Source organism: Ictalurus furcatus, chromosome 20, assembly GCF_023375685.1.
Source record: "Ictalurus furcatus strain D&B chromosome 20, Billie_1.0, whole genome shotgun sequence".
NCBI lineage: Eukaryota > Metazoa > Chordata > Actinopteri > Siluriformes > Ictaluridae > Ictalurus > Ictalurus furcatus.
In genome coordinates, this window is record NC_071274.1 from 423,926 (window position 1) to 440,337 (window position 16,412).

The following is a 16,412-nucleotide window of genomic DNA, read 5'->3' on the forward strand; positions in this document are numbered from 1 at the left end:
TCTCTCTCTCTCTCTCTCTCTCTCTCTCTCTCTCTCTCTGTGACCAACCTGTAGTGTATTTACGTAGAGTTATATTTGTTTATTTATTACATTATTTTATTTTTTGTGAATGCTAAATGATTTCATGTTGTTACTATGTGATGAATTGTTCAGTAAAAGATGACGATATCTGCACGGTTTCAGATTTCCTTTCCCCGCATATTAACACTAACACTCGTCCCTGTAAACACTCCTTCATTCCCCGTTCAGTCATTCCTCGCAGAGTTTAAGGAGTTCAGTTTGCCGTCTATGTAACTCTGGGTGTTTATTCTTTTATTTTTACTCTTCTATCTGGCTGTTGTTGTTGACAGACTTTTAGTTTAACATCATTTTGAAGGTTAAGGATTAAACTCTCGGTCTGATTGGCGCTGACGGAGTTTCAGATCTCTATGGAAATGACTCGGATTTAGGATCATTATCGTGTATACACTGCTGATGTCTCTGTAAAACACTGAATAAAATCAGGATGGATCACATTTTGTGTCTCTTTTATTCTATTCCCCGAACATCAGACTGTGATGTGGACATTTGTCTGCCTTTTGTACAGTCGGATCAGACGGTCCTGATGAGCTGGTGATTCTTTCCATCCGGAGCTCGTCTCTATCTGAAACTCGAACAGCGTGCGGAGCTGCTTCTTCATTTTAAACTTCCTTTGCTGTTCTTGAAATGGAAGAAGTATAAATCTCCCGATGTTCTGAGCTGTGATGTCGTAATGTACGCCACGTGATTCGCAGATTTTACTTCTAATCAAAATGCAGACTTTAAGACAACGCTCGTTAATAAAGAGCTGTGAATAAAATAAATACGGAAGATCAATACAAACTGAAAGGTTCTGATTCTCGTGTCTTATAAAGAGTGACACTACAAAAATAATTATATATAAAGAAAAAAATGGTCTGAAGAAATTTCTCGCATCTATGGTTTATTCTGTTGAGTCTTCTCTCTAAATTTAAGGTCACGTTACGAAGTTAAAAATTAGGGTATGATAGAACTGCACTGCAACTTTATTTTCCTTCCATTAAATTACCAAGGTGAGTAAAAATAAACGGATAAAGATAGCGTGTTCTCTATCAACCTCGAACCTCTTCAACTGTAAAATAAATCCCTTGATATCCATCAGCACCTTTTTAATGAGTCAAATAATCCAAATATTCTGTTCATTATTTATCTGTACATTAATACAACTGCCTGTTGATCAGAACACATTAGGGCCATTTGTTTACATGCGTACATTATTTAAAGGGATATTTCTTTTGAGTTGTTTGATTTAAATCCATTCGATTCAAATGTCCAGTGAAAATAAATCTAATAAATAAATAAGGAATAGCTCGTATAACAGACCCCATGTTGAGAGCCATTGCTCGGAAAGATCACTACTTTCATTCCTACTTTTCCTGAAGTACACTAAATTATAACATTTCTGTTCAATAGCATATTTTTAAGAGTGTTTCAGCTCTTATCCTCATCCAGACTCATCTGATTGTGTAAAAGGTGCAGTGAGATGGGATCTGAGGTTTATAACGGATTCCTGGAGAACCAGAAGAAGAGCCTGAGCTCCTCTGCTGTTACGCAACACGCCGTGAGTCATCACGTCACTCCATCTCTCTCAGCAGGAGGCAACAACCCCATCAATACAGCAGGTTTTTCTGAAATCACCATCCCACTGCGGAGAGGCGCTGAATGGAAGCGGAGGCATTGTGTTGAACCGGGTTTGTGCGTCAGTTCTCTGCAGGAGGTTAACTCCGGGTTAAACACCTCTCTAAGAGCTCACACAATAAGGTCAAATCAGACTTTTTTTTTTAAAGCAGTATGCACTCACCGACCACTTTATTAGGTACACCTGTATACTGCAATTATCTAATCACATGTCAGCAGCACAGTGTGTAAACTCATACAGATACAGGTCAAGAGCTTCAGCTAATCACATCAAACATCAGAATGAGGGAAACAGTTGTGATCTCAGTGACTTTAACCGAGGCTTGGCTGTTGGTTTGAGTATTTCAGATACTGCTGATCTCCTGATGGAATTTTATACATTGTGTAAAATTCATTTTACAATGATTCATTAATGATGTCATTAATATATGTTATTTATTTATTATATATCATAATTGTTCCAATGCGTTTTAATGCACCCTGAAGTGCATCCAGCTCCTATATTTATCTCCACTGTAATGTAAATGATAACTGAGCCTACCATTTCTGTTTAAGGTGGAATATTTGTATATTAGGATGGTAATTGTGTTGTGTTGTCCGAGATGTGTGTGCTGAACGTAAGGTGTTGTGAACAAACATTCAGAAAAATTCCTAATGCATGTAAATGTGTATGGTGAATTTAAAAAATATGATTGTTATTATTATTATTATTATTATTATTATTATTTTCCCCTAGGTGTGCAATGATCACATGATTGGGATTGATGCATTGATTTAAAAAGCAATGATTGAAATGAGGGCAACAATTGTAAATTTATTCCTAATGAAAAGGACAAACGACTGGTGTGGAAGAAACAATTAGTATTTTTAAGCGGATGTGTAAATAATTTAAAATCTCTTCCCTACTTGGTCCTTATTCGAGAATTAACCGTAGGTCTAGCCCAGATTGTGAGCGAAGTTGGTCATGTATTAATCAGAAGCTACTAGATCGTATCGTATGGTAACGGACTCAGTGGTATCGTCACATATCGGATCGTTGCCTCATGAATGGAATCGTATCGTGTGGAAGTCTGAGGTTTACACTCCAAACGGCTAGACAGCTGTTTTAGTACATTTTCCAGCCAATCAGAAGGCAGTTAGCTGATTTTATTTCAATAAATATTAAATCTTATTTATATGCAACACAACCATTTAAAATGCAGCCGATTAATTTGTATATATATTTTTGCGCGCTGTTTGTTTATAACACGCTTTCTAACTTCCGCACTGCTTTCCCTAGTCACGCCCATTTCAACACGTCACGCGCATCTCAACCAATCAGAGACGGGAATCTCTGTACCACTCTACCGCTCTCTGTTGGCCAGTGAGCGCGCGCGTCAGCACCGAGGCAGCACGTAGCCGGCGTCAGCTTCATTCACTGCAACCTGAGGCGAGTTGTAGCTTTTATATAACTCAACAACGACTCGGAGAAAAGCAGCACATCTCCTCAGAACCGGGCCGGAACCGATCAGACTACCGCTTCTCATTCAGGTCTGTGGTGAAATCTCTCAACGTGCTCTAATTTCCTTGTATTTAATGTACTCAACAAAAAAAGTTGCATAACATAACGGGCACTGCGCGTGCGCGGAGAATTCCGATTGTTAGATTATGCCAGAATGTGAGCTAAATACATGGTTTTATTTTTGTTTTTATTGTGTTTTAAACGTGTTTGATGTGTCACAGTGTTTTGGTGTTATTTTGTGAGTTTATCTCGGTGTTCGCGGTGTGTTTTCCCTACATACAGCGTGTCATTTATATAACTGTGTCAGTGCATCACAGGTCAACGTGGGAGAGAGAGAGAGAGAGAGAGAGAGAGAGAGGAGACAGGAAGATTAGTTACTGTTCATTGTTATGTTCTGTATCATTAGTGTTATTTTAGCTCGTTATTTACAAGTTAAACGGATTGGCTGTTTTTTTAATGCCCTGTAAATGGGAAGTTGAGAGTTGAAACAGGAATGTTGGGCTGGTCACTGATTATAAAACACATGTACACCTGCAGTTCCTCATTTCAGCCTCTAGGGGTGTTTACATGAAATAACATCACACTGCAGTCATGACTTCCTTTACATTTTATCCCAATTTACAGACGAACACATAATGGGTCACACACTTACCTTCACTGATATCACTAAAACTGGTTAATTAATTGATTAATTAATTGGATCGTGCAAGTGCTGTGATTTTTTTAATTTGGATTCTTTGTGCTTAACAAATTGCTCACACAACATGATGTCGAAATGAACATTTTAGAGATTTATACTGCTAATTACTGATTAAATATATTTCTATCTCACATTTATATTTACTTTGTGTATGAGCTGCATTAGCATACAGTCTTTAAAATCCTCCATGTTTATGTGATGATTTTTGGTACATAATTAATATTACATATTTATTTAAAATCTGTAACATTATGTAAAATATGGTATGTTATTTTATTTAAGTGCTTTACTTCCCTGTGTATCAGGGTGTGTGTTATATAATTAACTCCTAACCATTTGATGTAATAAATTCTGTATTTTCCTTTATGTAAGAGCGGATGTATGAGTGCATGTAGGTGTTCGGCCAGCAGAGGGCGCTGTGCAGGTGTGCAGGCTGTAGGTGTGTCAGTACTGTGACCCACTTTTCAGTGTTTATAGTTGGGACAGGTTCAGCATTGTGCATTTTAACAGTAATAACACTATTCGGTTGTGTGATTTAGGCTGCAGATTAAATTAGACCAGGGTGTTGTTATTTATTCAGTACAGTCGTGTACAGTGTGGGACGGAGAGGCCCTGTGTTTATTTCAGTGTTATGTAAATTAATGTGTGGAGTGTGTGATGTATTGTTTATCATTGTAACGCGCAGTCTGAGACTCGGAGAAGGAGAGTGTAGGGAGAGGGTGTGTACTGCTGTCGTGGTGCATGAGATTTGGGATGAAACGCAGTCCAGGAGGGGTGCTGAACATTCTGGGTTTGGTTTAATCTGGTAGTATAGGATGATGAACCTGGCAGAATCAGGAGAGGGCACATGGTACTGAGGCGGTTCTGAGAAATTTAAGGCAGGTCAGAGAGTTTTGAGGCAGTTCTCTTAATGCTGTAAATAACAAACTGCCTGTAATGATCATTTGTGTCCATGTGGGGAGAGAGAGTGTGTGTGTGTGTGTGTGTGTGTGTGTGTGTGTGTGTGTGTGTGTGTGTGTACACTCAGGGGTCCTTTGTGTTAATGTTTACAATCCTGCCTGGTTAATAATCGGAGTGAGCATGAGTGTGAGGTGGTACACACACATTCTCTCTCTCTCGCTCTCGCTCTCGCTCTACGTTTGTTTCAGCAGAAATACATGAAGTGTTGGATGTGATTGGGTGTGTATTGATAATCAATTGTATGATACATTGCGATATTTAGTCCTTTCTCTCTCTCTGTCTCTCTGTCTCTCTCTCTCTCTCCTCATCAGATCTGTAATTTCGTGCCTTTACTGCTTTTCCACGTCGATGTCATGCGTCAGGTCAGCTGAGCTGTGACCTTTGACCCTCTGACTTCCTCCATGTCAGGTGAGTCTGAGCTGAAGTCGTACCTGTCAGGGGGCGGGTCTGAAGAGGAGGAGGAGAGCGGGTCTCCCTGCGGCACCATGTCTCATCTGCACGAAATGGGCGGAGCATCAGATGGGAGCGACAGTGGAAACGACCCGCCCACCTCCCCGAGTTCCCGCCCACCGCTTCATGAGGACATGGAGATGGGCGGGAGCGGCTCGAGCGGGAGTGGCACGGAATCCCATGGCAACGAGTCGCATGGCAACGAATCTGTAGGAAGTTCAAGCGGCAACAGCAAAGACTCGGCTCTGTTAGAATCATCAGCCAGCAACAAGAGGTGAGAGAGAATACTAAGGGAAACTTTTCAGAAGTATTTGCCCCCCAAGGGTGCTAACAATGTCAGCAAGCAGGTCTTCACTAGAAATGATTAATAATCGATAGAAACGTGTTGATTAGTCAGTATGTCCATCAGAGAACCGTTAACTTCAGAGGTCCTCAGAGGTGTCATGTAGAGAGTGTTTAGGTGTATAGAGCGTTCGTTGTACAGCGTGGAGTGGAGAGGGAACACCAGTGTGGAGGACATGTGGACCCAGTGACATCATCAGCCACCACTTTCCTCTTCTCCTTATTATAGATGATTACACATTGGTGTTGTGGACTCGTGCATTCGAAGCCGTGTGTGTGTGGTTTTTGTGATTGTCTCCCAGTGTGTGCATTATTATGAAGATTAGTCATTGTGAGATCCTGTTAGAGTTTATAACCGTTTCTGGGAGACATGAGTCACACAGTCACGAGTCATCACTAGGGATGTGAGGTGAGGAAATTTTCCCACCGGTGAAGTGATGTGTGATGTATCACCGGGAGGCGGAGGTGGGTGTCTTGTCGTGTCGTTGGCACTTTCCTTCTTCTCCCCTCGCGTTTAAATCGCTTCTGAATGCCCGTGTAGCAGTGTAGCATTTCACTTTCCCTTTCGAATTAGCGAATGTTTGCAGTTTTCCTCATTAATGTTTGCAGGTTCCCTTTTAACATAGGGTTTAAATATATTGCCAAATAGGAGCTTTTACTTTTCGCTTTGAAACCATCGACCACCATCGTCCTGTCAGTCAGCTCGCCTCACTCTTCCTGTCAGTCTCAGTCGGCTCGCCTCGCGCTTCCTGACGGTCGGCTCACCTCACTCTCGTCATGTGATAAGTGAAGTCTGACTCCTGCTGATCTGTGATTGGCTCATTCGGCTCGTGCTGCATAGAGCAGACAGTGGGGGCGGAGCCACAGTGGGTGAATAATGGGTGTGTGGCTGAACATCGTGTAACACCGTCTATCACAGAAAGCCTTAATTACAATTCCATACCTTTACCTGTATCTGTATCTCTCTCTCTCTCTCTCTCTCTCTCTCTCTCACACAGTTCGAACTCTCAGAGTCCGTCTCCACCCAGCAGCTCCAATGCCTACAGCCTGGTGAGCTCAGAGCAGGACAACCCATCCACCAGCGGCTGCAGGTACACACACACACACACACACACACACACACACACACACACACGAACACCCTATGAACCGAAATATGGGTATGCAGGAGGACAGCTGGACAGACAGAGAAACAAAATTAAATCTGTGTGTGTCTGTGTGTGTGAGCAGCAGTGAGCAGTCTGCGAAAGCCAAAACTCAGAAGGAGCTCTTTAAGACCCTGAAGAACCTGAAGCTCCACCTGCCTGCTGAGAAACACAGTAAAGGTCGAGCGAGCACATTACACACACTCCGTTACGCACTGCGCTGCGTCAAACAGGTCAAAGGTGTGTGTGTGTGTGTGTGTGTGTGTGTAAATGTTTGTTTCTGTGTGTGTGTGTGTTAATTCTCCTCTCGATCTTTGCAGCTAATGAGGAATATTATCAGATGTTGATGATAAACGACAGCCAGCCGCCAGGTCTGGACGTTTCCTCCTACACCATCGACGAGCTCAACAGCATCACGTCTGAATACACACTCAAAAACACAGTGAGCATGCAAACACACACACACACACAGAGGTGGTCTGCTCTCAGATTCACAGCTGGAGGATTAATTTGAGTTCCAAGAAAATCCCATTTTACACTTCTATGATTGATTCTGTGTGTGTGTGTGCGCAGGATATCTTCGCCGTAGCCGTGTCCCTGATCACGGGGAAGATGGTGTATATATCGGAGCAGGCGGCGGCAATCCTGCACTGCAGTAAGGACGAGTTTAAGGACAGGAAGTTTGTGGAGTTTCTGACGCCGCAGGATGTGAGTGTGTTCTACAGCTTCACCACTCCGTACAGACTGCCCTCATGGAGCATGTGCACCGGGGCGGGTGAGCGCGCGCACACACACACACACACACACACACACACACACCCCTCCCTCTCTGTCTCCTCATTAAAACTCATTCCATCATGTTTTTTTTTCCAGAATCATCAGCTACAGATTTTGTTCAGGAGAAATCTTTCTTCTGCAGAATCAGGTGAGATGTTCTTCTCTTCTGTCCATGTTTAAACCTACATTTTAGCCTTATTGAACTCTACTCAGATGTTTTCCTGCCAGGTGAGGGTTATTTATCTACCTCACCTGTTTGTTGAAGGGATTTCATGCTGTTTAACTTTATTACATTTCCCCATCCTGAGAACCCGAGTCTTGTGGTAATCGTGTAATCAGTGACTTGATCCGACCCCCGTAGCAACAGTATCCAAGCATGGGCGGGGTTTGGGAACGGTCAGTTGGATTAAAGAGGTGTGTGTGTGTGTGTGTGTGTGTGTGTGTGTGTGTGTGTGTGTGTAGCGGTGAGAAGGAGAAGGAGGGGGATCTTCAGTATTACCCGTTCAGGATGACTCCGTATCTGATGAAGGTTCAGGAACCAGAACTGTCAGAGGAACATTTCTGCTGCCTCTTGCTGGCTGAGAGAGTACACTCTGGATATGAGGGTACGTATACACACACACACACACACACACACACACACACACACACACACACACACACAACACAATGAAATTCATAGTTTGAAGCATAAATATTTCAAACTCAATGCTACAATTTTGTGTGTGTGTGTGTGCGCAGCACCCAGAATCCCACCAGACAAAAGGATCTTCACTACGACACACACCCCAAACTGTGTGTTCCAGGATGTTGACGAGAGGTGTGTGACACTCTGTATACAGTGTGTGTGTGTGTGTGTGTGTACACAGAGCAATGCATTGTGTTTGTATGCGTGTGCATAATGTTCTCTCTCTCTCTGTGTGTGTGTGTGTGTGTGTGTGTGTGTGTGTGTGTGTGTGTGTGTGTGTGTGCGCGCGCGTGTATTACAGGGCGGTGCCTCTGTTAGGATATCTTCCACAGGACCTGATTGGGACCCACATTCTTCTTCACCTTCACCCTGAAGACAGACCACTGATGCTGGCTGTGCATCGCAAGAGTGAGAAAACACACACACACACACACACACACCCATACACGTGCACAGTAAAATGACTTGAAATCGTAGTGCAATACACTGCAAATTGGAGGACTCATTCTTGACTGTGTGTGTGTGTGTGTGTAGTTGTGCAGTATGTGGGTCAGCCGTTTGATCACTCCTCCATGCGCTTCTGCACGAGGAATGGTGAATACGTTACCATAGATACCAGCTGGTCTAGTTTCGTCAGCCCCTGGAGTCGCAAAGTGTCCTTCGTCATCGGAAGACACAAAGTGCGCATGTGAGTCTGGCACACACACACACGCACGCGCGTGCACACACACACACACAGTGATTATACAAAGGACTATCTTTCACAGCAGACTTGATAATATCATGTAGTGTGTGTGTGTGTGTGTGTGTGTGTGTGTGTGTGTGTGTGTGTGTGTGTGTGTGTTACAGGGGCCCTGTGAACGAGGATGTGTTTTCAGCTCCTGCTTTCACAGAGGGGAAAATCATGGACTCGGACATCCAGGAAATCTCAGAGCAGATACATAAAATCCTGCTGCAGGTACACACACACACACACACACACATACATATTGTTGCCAGCCTTATAACTGTTTCTGATATGGGGTGTGTGTGTGTGTGTGTGTGTGTGTAGCCTGTACACTGCATGGGCTCCAGCGGTTACGGGAGTCATGGCAGCAACAGTTCCCATGACCACCTGAACACACCCAGTGAAAGCAATAGCAACAGCAACACCACCGAGGAGACCAACAAGAGCAAACCGGTGAGAGACAGACAGACAGACATACACACATACACACACACACACACACACACACCACATACACACTGTAGTCTCCTGTCACCCATGGTATGTGAGTGCTCGAGTCCTACAGGTGGCGCTGTTTAAAATTTCATGAGTATAGGAAAAAGATTGACGCTCCTCAAAGCCATCCATCTGTGAATGAATTCCTTAGCCATCATTTGCATGACACTGCGAGTGACTGTATGTATGTATGTGTGTGTGTGTGTGTGTGTGTGTGTGTGTGTGGGATCAGAGGTCATTCCAGGAGATCTGTAAAGGTGTTCAGTTGCTGAAGACGCAGGATCAGCAGGCCTCCGCTTCTAAAGCAGACCAGAAGAAAGGCACAGAGCGTGAGTGCATGTGTATGTATATGCGTGTGTGTGAAAATGTCAGCTTGAGATGATAAACTGTAAACGTTGTGTTTATGTCTAAGACTTTAGTGAATCATTGGAGAGTCTTTGTGAAACCTCGTGTGTGTCTGTGTGTATATGTGTATGTGTATGTGTGTGTGTGTGTGTGTGTGTGTGTGTGTGTGTGTGTGTGTGTGTGATAATTGTGTGTCTCCAGCAGGATTAAAGTGTCCAGGAGTGAAGCAGAAAGACACCCCAGTGGTAAGAGGTGGTACTGCAGCCGTGGAGGAGCTCCAGGACCAAACCTTATACTCCTACCAGCAAATTAGCTGCCTGGATAGTGTGATCAGGTGTGTGTGTGTGTGTGTGTGTGTGTGTGTGTGTGTGTGTGTGGTTATCAATGGAAATACTTCTTTCTCTCCATTTTGTATTCATAAAATTGCACAAATCTTTGTATTCATAACCCCAAAATTTAACCTCTCTGCGTGTGTGTGTGTGTGTGTGTGTGTGTGTGTGTGTGATTCAGATATTTGGAGAGCTGTAACACGTCTGTCACGCCGAAAAGGAAGTACCAGTTCTCCTCCAACACGACCTCCTCTAACTCAGACGAAGAGAAGAAAGCGTGTGCCGGGGCGATGTCCAGCCCACAAGGTGACCCAGTATTCTCATTTAAATATTTAATTATTCAATCACAGATGAAGAAATATGATTCGTCATACAGCTCTCTGGCTCAGAACAGGCTCCTCCTACCTTTAATAAGGGGTGGAGCAAACATGATCAAACTTTCACTTCTTTTACTTTTATCTTTGCTTTTTGTTTCTTTTTTTTATTGTAAAGCAACCTGGAGATTTATATTTATTTAATTTTTTTAAAAATAATAACAACATAGATCATGAATTAATCTGTGTATTTGTTTATTTATCTATCTATAATGTGATCCTGAGTATGTTTCTATAAATATTCCTGGAATTTTTTTGGACCTGGTAGGTCTTTTGAAGACCAATAAGAAGTCTCCATCTGATGTAGTGGGTGGGGCTTTGGCTCCTTTGGCCCTGCCCACTAAAGCAGAGAGTGTTGTATCCATCACGTCTCAGTGTTCTTATAGCAGCACTATTGTACATGTGGGGGACAAGAAACCACAGCCGGAGTCAGGTACACACACACACACACACACAATGCTAATAAAGCCATCAGGTCGGATTAATTGTTACATTAACATTATAACATGAATATTTTTGATTACAGAGATCATTGAGGATGTTGCCGAAAGCCCCACCCCTCCTGTGCCAGTAAGCCTGATGACTCCGCCCACAGCCGAGCAGGGACCCTATAGGAAACTGGGCCTGACCAAACAGGTGCTGGCGGCTCACACGCAGAAGGAGGAGCAGGCGTTTCTGAGTCGCTGCAGAGACCGGAGTCTCACATCGCTGCAGAAAACCTATTCGGACCGCTCCCAGAGGGACGGGGGGCACGGTAACCACGGTGAGGACACGTCAACATGCAGTTGTCCTGAAATATAGAGAGGCAAAAAGGATTCATATCATAAATTATTCATATAGCAAATGGGAATCATGTAGCAAAAGAGTAATTTAGCAAGGGAATGATTTAGAAAAGCAGTCATATAGTAAGGGAATCATTAAAAAAGGAGACGTATAGAAATAGTCATATAGCAGAGCATTCATATAACAAAGAACCATAGCAAAAGGAATCATATAGAAATGGAGTCTTCTAGAAAATGAGGTGTGTAGCATAGGCATTATAGAACAAAGGGAGACATATAAACAAACAATGGCTAAGGGAGTCTTATTACAAAGGAGTCATATAGCAGGGGAATCAATGCAGGCTAGTTACAGAACAATGGGAGGTATATAGCAAACAGAGTCATATAAGCCTTGTTGGCTTCTGTTTACTGTTCTATAAACTCTATGGTTCTATAATCTCTACATTATAAAGTCCTTTTAACAGGTTATTTATTCTCTTTGTTATTGTTGCTTCCTGTCTCTTAGCGCCATCTGCTGCCAAACCCGGCACATCCGGGGCAGAACCGACCACCAAAAAGAGCGGCCGGACCAGAAAGTCAAAGAAACCACGGATAAGAAAACCCGAATCGTCGGACAGCGCCGTCTCTCAGCGCAGGCTCCGCCCACCTCTTCAGGGACTGAACCAGACATCATGGTCGCCATCGGAGGCGTCTCAGTCTGCGTTCTCAGTGCCATACCCCGCCATGATTCCCGGTTACAATTTTTACCCGGCTACACTGCCCCCTGCTGGTGACCGCAGTTCAGATGCCCGAACCACTCAGGCTCCGCCCACTGCTCCCCAATTCCCAGCCCCAGTGGTCACACCGATGGTGGCATTTGTTTTACCCAGCTATATGTTCCCTCAGCTCGGCATGTCAGCAAGCCCACCTTTCTACCCCGAGCAGCAGCCAGGTGTCGGTGCTCAGCAGCCGAACTACAACCCCCAGAATCCCTTGCAACCTCAGCAAACACAACCAAACTACACTACCCGACAGCCTTTCCAGCCTCAACAAGACTACACTGTCCCGCAAGCATTTACGCCCCAACACGTCTACGTTACCCAGAATCCTTTTCAACCCCAAGCTCCGTTTCAACCCCCACAGCCGTTCCAGATGCAGTTCACTCCGCAGACACCGCTCCCATACCAGATGACCTCTGACCCCAGGCTTCCTGTTCCCGAATCGGCTGAGGTCCCTTCCCCGTCTCCTCTCTCTTGCTCTCCGCCGCTGTTCGGGTCTCACTGCAGCTCTCCGTTACAGCTGGACCTGCTGCAGCTGGAGGACAAAGCGGACTCGCACAGCACGACGCCACTGTCAGGTGCCCGGGGGAACTGCAGCTCGGTGCAGGAGAAAAGTAGCAGCACTGCAGACATGCAGCAGGTCAGAGCGGTGCTATGCTAATGTAGCTAACACTCAATCCAACTCTCTCACACTGATCCTGTAGTGTACATCTCTGCACAGGTGCTGTGTGTGTGTGTGTGTGTGTGTGTGTGTGTGTGTGTGTGTGTGTTTATTTATGGAAATCATTGTGTGTGTGTGTGAGAGAGAGAATTATTGTGTTATTCTGCATCCTTGTAGCCGTGTCGTGTTGAAGACGGAGGTCCGAGTGACGCTCTCTCCTCGTCCAGTGAGCTGATGGATCTGCTGATGCAGGAGGACTCGGGATCGGCCACGTCTGCATCCACAGGCTCCGCCTCCAACGGCTGCAACACCTCCAACAGCGGCGCAGGTGAGCGTGCGATAACACATAAACAGTTCACTTTATTCCTGTTAGAAGCAAGGCATTACCCACAATCCTCCTCTACAGGGAGCAGCAAATATTTCGGGAGCGTGGACTCTTCTGAGCAAGAGCACAAGGAGAAAAGGAAAGAAGACGGACAAAACTTCAAATATGTCCTCCAGGATCCTCTCTGGCTGCTGATGGCCAACACCGACCAGAACATCATGATGACCTATCAGGTGCCGTCACGGTGAGTGACAGCTCTCTCAGCCAATGGCAGCGTCTCTCCCAGAAACGAAAGCTAGCATGTGTCTGATGTGTGTCTGATGTGTGTAGGGACATGGAGAAGGTGTTACGGGAAGATCGAGAGCGTTTGCGGCAGCTGCAGAAGAACCAGCCACGTTTCACTTCAGATCAGAGGCGAGAGCTCCGAGAGCAGCACCCGTGGATGAGACGAGGTGGTTTACCTAAAGCCATCAACGTCAAGGTGTGTGTGTGTGTGTGTGTGTGTGTGTGTGTGTACTATATTATTGTATGAATATAGATAATACAGTGTGTAACCCTGCTAGTGAAGGGGGTGTGGCTTCATTGCTTCAGTCCCAGTAGAGGAGGTGTGTCCTCTATACCTGTCAATCTCAGCAGTTAAATGAATAAAGATAAATAATGCTGCAGTCTTTGTCTCTGTGTGTGTGTGTGTGTGTGTGTGTGTGTGTGTGTGTGTGTGTGTGTGTGTGTGTAGGAGTGTCTGTACTGTGAGAACGATGCCGGCGCTCCGTTAGAAGACGATCTGCCTGAAATGGAACTCGGCGTTCTGGGAGGAGAGGCGTTGGCAGAAGAGGGCGTGTCTCACGTACAGGAAGAGGAGGAGCATGTCTTATTAGACTGTGTTTCCTAGCAACTTCAAAAACGAAAACACGTAGCATGCTTTCAGACAGAGGGATCTTCCAGCTCAACACACACACACACTACACTGCCTAGACAGACTTTTTTTATGCCAAATAACTTCCCTTTACCTTTGATCTGTGTGTGCGTGTGTGTGTGCGAGACACTCCTGAACGAGCAGATCAGATCATTAACACTAACACACTGTGATACGAGGAGTGAAACGTATGTGTCAGAATTTCTGTGACACCGAATGAAACGTATTTATTTATGAACTCTGGAGAGGATTTAAAATAAAATAGTGCAGTGTGTATTAACTATACGCTGTGTTTATTATTCACGCCACAAAACTCCAACATTTACACACAGGACCAGTTTTGTTTTAAAACAAATCTATGATGAAAGTTGAAAACAAAAGACTTTGTTCATCATTTTATTTCTGTTACTCTATAATTGTTGAGATTTAGCGGTTTTTCATCAGGACTGGGTTTAGGGTTTTTTACATTCCTGTTTGTGATGTTTGTTTTTATTCCGTGTTTACGGTTAGCTTCAGTCGCAGGGAAAGACAGTCCGGTTATTTAAACTCTGTACTGTGAAAGTGCTTTGACTGGGTCAGATCCGTGGTTCTGATCCGTGGTTCTGATGAGCCAGCCGATGATCTCTTACTTCCTGTGTGCTTTTAGTAGTTTTGTGGTGTAAAGGATGAATAATGAACGACAGAACGTGTGAGCGCTGTACTGTTTTATTCAACTCACGTGACTGTTTATTGTTTTTGTTCATTAGAGTTTATTTTCGTCTAAAGTGTGTGACAACAACGATCAGAACAACGTCTTACACTGTGAACCTTTTTCTTCTTCGTTTCTTACTCGAGTAAAAATGTGATTTTCTCTGTGTGTGTGTGTGTGTGTGTGTGTGTGTCTGTGTGTGTGTGTGTGTCTGTGTGTGCGTGCACGCCACTACACTGGTGGCCTACATCCTCTGTCCACACTGAGCGATAATCACACGCCAGTACGGAGTTTAATCCAGTTACAGCTCTCATCGTGGAGAGCCGAATCGGCCAATCAGCTTCCAGCTCTACAGGAAGTACTTGCTGTGTTTCTCAGCCGTCTGTTTCGGTGCTGCTTCTAAACTCGTCTGCTTCCTCTAACGCCTCGAGACCTAAAACCTGCTCGTACCACCCTGAAGCTGATTATTTTCCTCCGACGGCGCGTCCCTGAGTGTTTTATTCCTCTGACACCACAGCAAAATACCAACAATTACAATTATTTAAAATAACAATGTATTAAAGAACGTCATACCTTTCATCCATTTATAGTCAGCAGCGTCTCTTTATTCTCTCAAAAATCACAGCTTGTTACGAGTGTTCCCGAAAAACCGCGAAGAAGCGTCAACTCCTCTGTCCTGAAGAATATACAGCTTTACCTCTGACTGTTACAAAGTGCTGACACTGGAGACTCCTTCCATTACATTTACACAAAACCTCACAGAATGGACCAAATGGACATCTCTCTCTCTCTCTCTCTCCCTCCCTCTCTCTCTCTCTCTCTCTCTGACTGTTTCATGTCTCTGTATTTGGTGCTGAAACTGAGACTCGTGCTGTTACACTCTTTATTTTCACTCTGGATTTCTGTTGTAGTTTGTTTTATAAAATACAATGCATTAAACTGAGAAAGTGAAGATGGAACATGTCTCTGTCTCTATCATTACTGTGAGAATATAATAAATAAAACTCGAGACACAATCACAGCACCGACAGCAACTTCGCCACCCTGCGGGTCAGAGTTCGGGAAAATATTTCATATAAACTATTTGAAAATGCACCATTGATTTTTTATTATAATCAGTTATTTAGTGGCCGCCTTAAGTTTTGTTAGATTTATAGTCCAGTTTTTGTTTAAAAGAATGCCCTGCTGGGGTGCATGGTGGCTTAGTGGTTAGCATGTTCGCCTCATGCCTCCAGGGTCGGGGGTTTGATTCCCACTGTGGTCCTGTGTGTGTGGAGTTTGCATGTTCTCCCCGTGCTCCGGTTTCCTCCCCCAGTCCAAAGACATGCATGGTAGGCTGATTGGCGTGTCTGTAGTGTATGAATGGGTGTGTGAGTGTGAGTGTGTGTGTGATTGTGCCCTGCGATGGATTGGCCCCCTGTCCAGGGTGTACCCTGCCTTGTGCCCCATGCTCCCTGGGATAGGCTCCAGGTTCCCCGTGACCCTGAAGGATAAGTGGTATAGAAGATGGATGGATGGATCTTATCTTTGTCTGTTTGTTTTTAATTAACACACACTTCTCTTGAAATATATATCACTTTGGAGAACTTTATTGCGAGTTTGATGTAACAGTGTAATCAGTGCTTTTGAAATCTGTATTTAATACAGGAGGTTACAGATCAGAAATGACCCCATTCTGCTATAAATAATGATTATTACAGTAATAACACATCACTGCTGTACTGCTTCTGTTTAATTACAACTCACTTAATCACAGT

The 16,412-nt window shown here is 44.2% G+C and overlaps 2 protein-coding genes across 4 annotated transcripts in view; both read left to right on the forward strand.

Annotated features, from left to right (window-relative positions):
* Positions 1–515, forward strand: part of atpv0e2 (ATPase H+ transporting V0 subunit e2) — a 2,978-nt gene extending 2,463 nt beyond the window's left edge. The window contains exon 4 of the mRNA XM_053652199.1: positions 1–515. This exon is cut by the window's left edge and continues 251 nt beyond it. The gene's annotated coding sequence lies outside the window, so the exon portion shown is untranslated.
* A 2,062-nt stretch (positions 516–2,577) lies between these two features.
* LOC128624188 (period circadian protein homolog 2-like) lies at positions 2,578–14,817 on the forward strand. 3 transcript variants are annotated; one of them, XM_053651616.1, is made up of 23 exons: positions 2,578–3,225; positions 5,168–5,580; positions 6,647–6,739; positions 6,879–7,033; positions 7,114–7,235; positions 7,367–7,568; positions 7,667–7,718; positions 8,033–8,175; positions 8,312–8,390; positions 8,560–8,666; positions 8,793–8,946; positions 9,108–9,216; positions 9,310–9,438; positions 9,713–9,821; positions 10,027–10,159; positions 10,336–10,460; positions 10,797–10,961; positions 11,055–11,291; positions 11,816–12,708; positions 12,907–13,057; positions 13,136–13,298; positions 13,385–13,535; positions 13,788–14,817. In XM_053651616.1, the coding sequence occupies exons 2-23, from the start codon at positions 5,258–5,260 to the stop codon at positions 13,941–13,943; spliced, it is 3,951 nt and encodes a 1,316-aa protein (XP_053507591.1). In that variant the 5' UTR covers positions 2,578–3,225; positions 5,168–5,257; the 3' UTR covers positions 13,944–14,817. The 3 variants fall into 3 exon arrangements, with proteins under 3 accessions (XP_053507591.1, XP_053507592.1, XP_053507593.1); XM_053651617.1 differs by having other exon boundaries at positions 9,713–9,809; XM_053651618.1 differs by having other exon boundaries at positions 9,713–9,809; positions 10,030–10,159.
* The last annotated feature ends 1,595 nt before the right edge of the window (positions 14,818–16,412 follow it).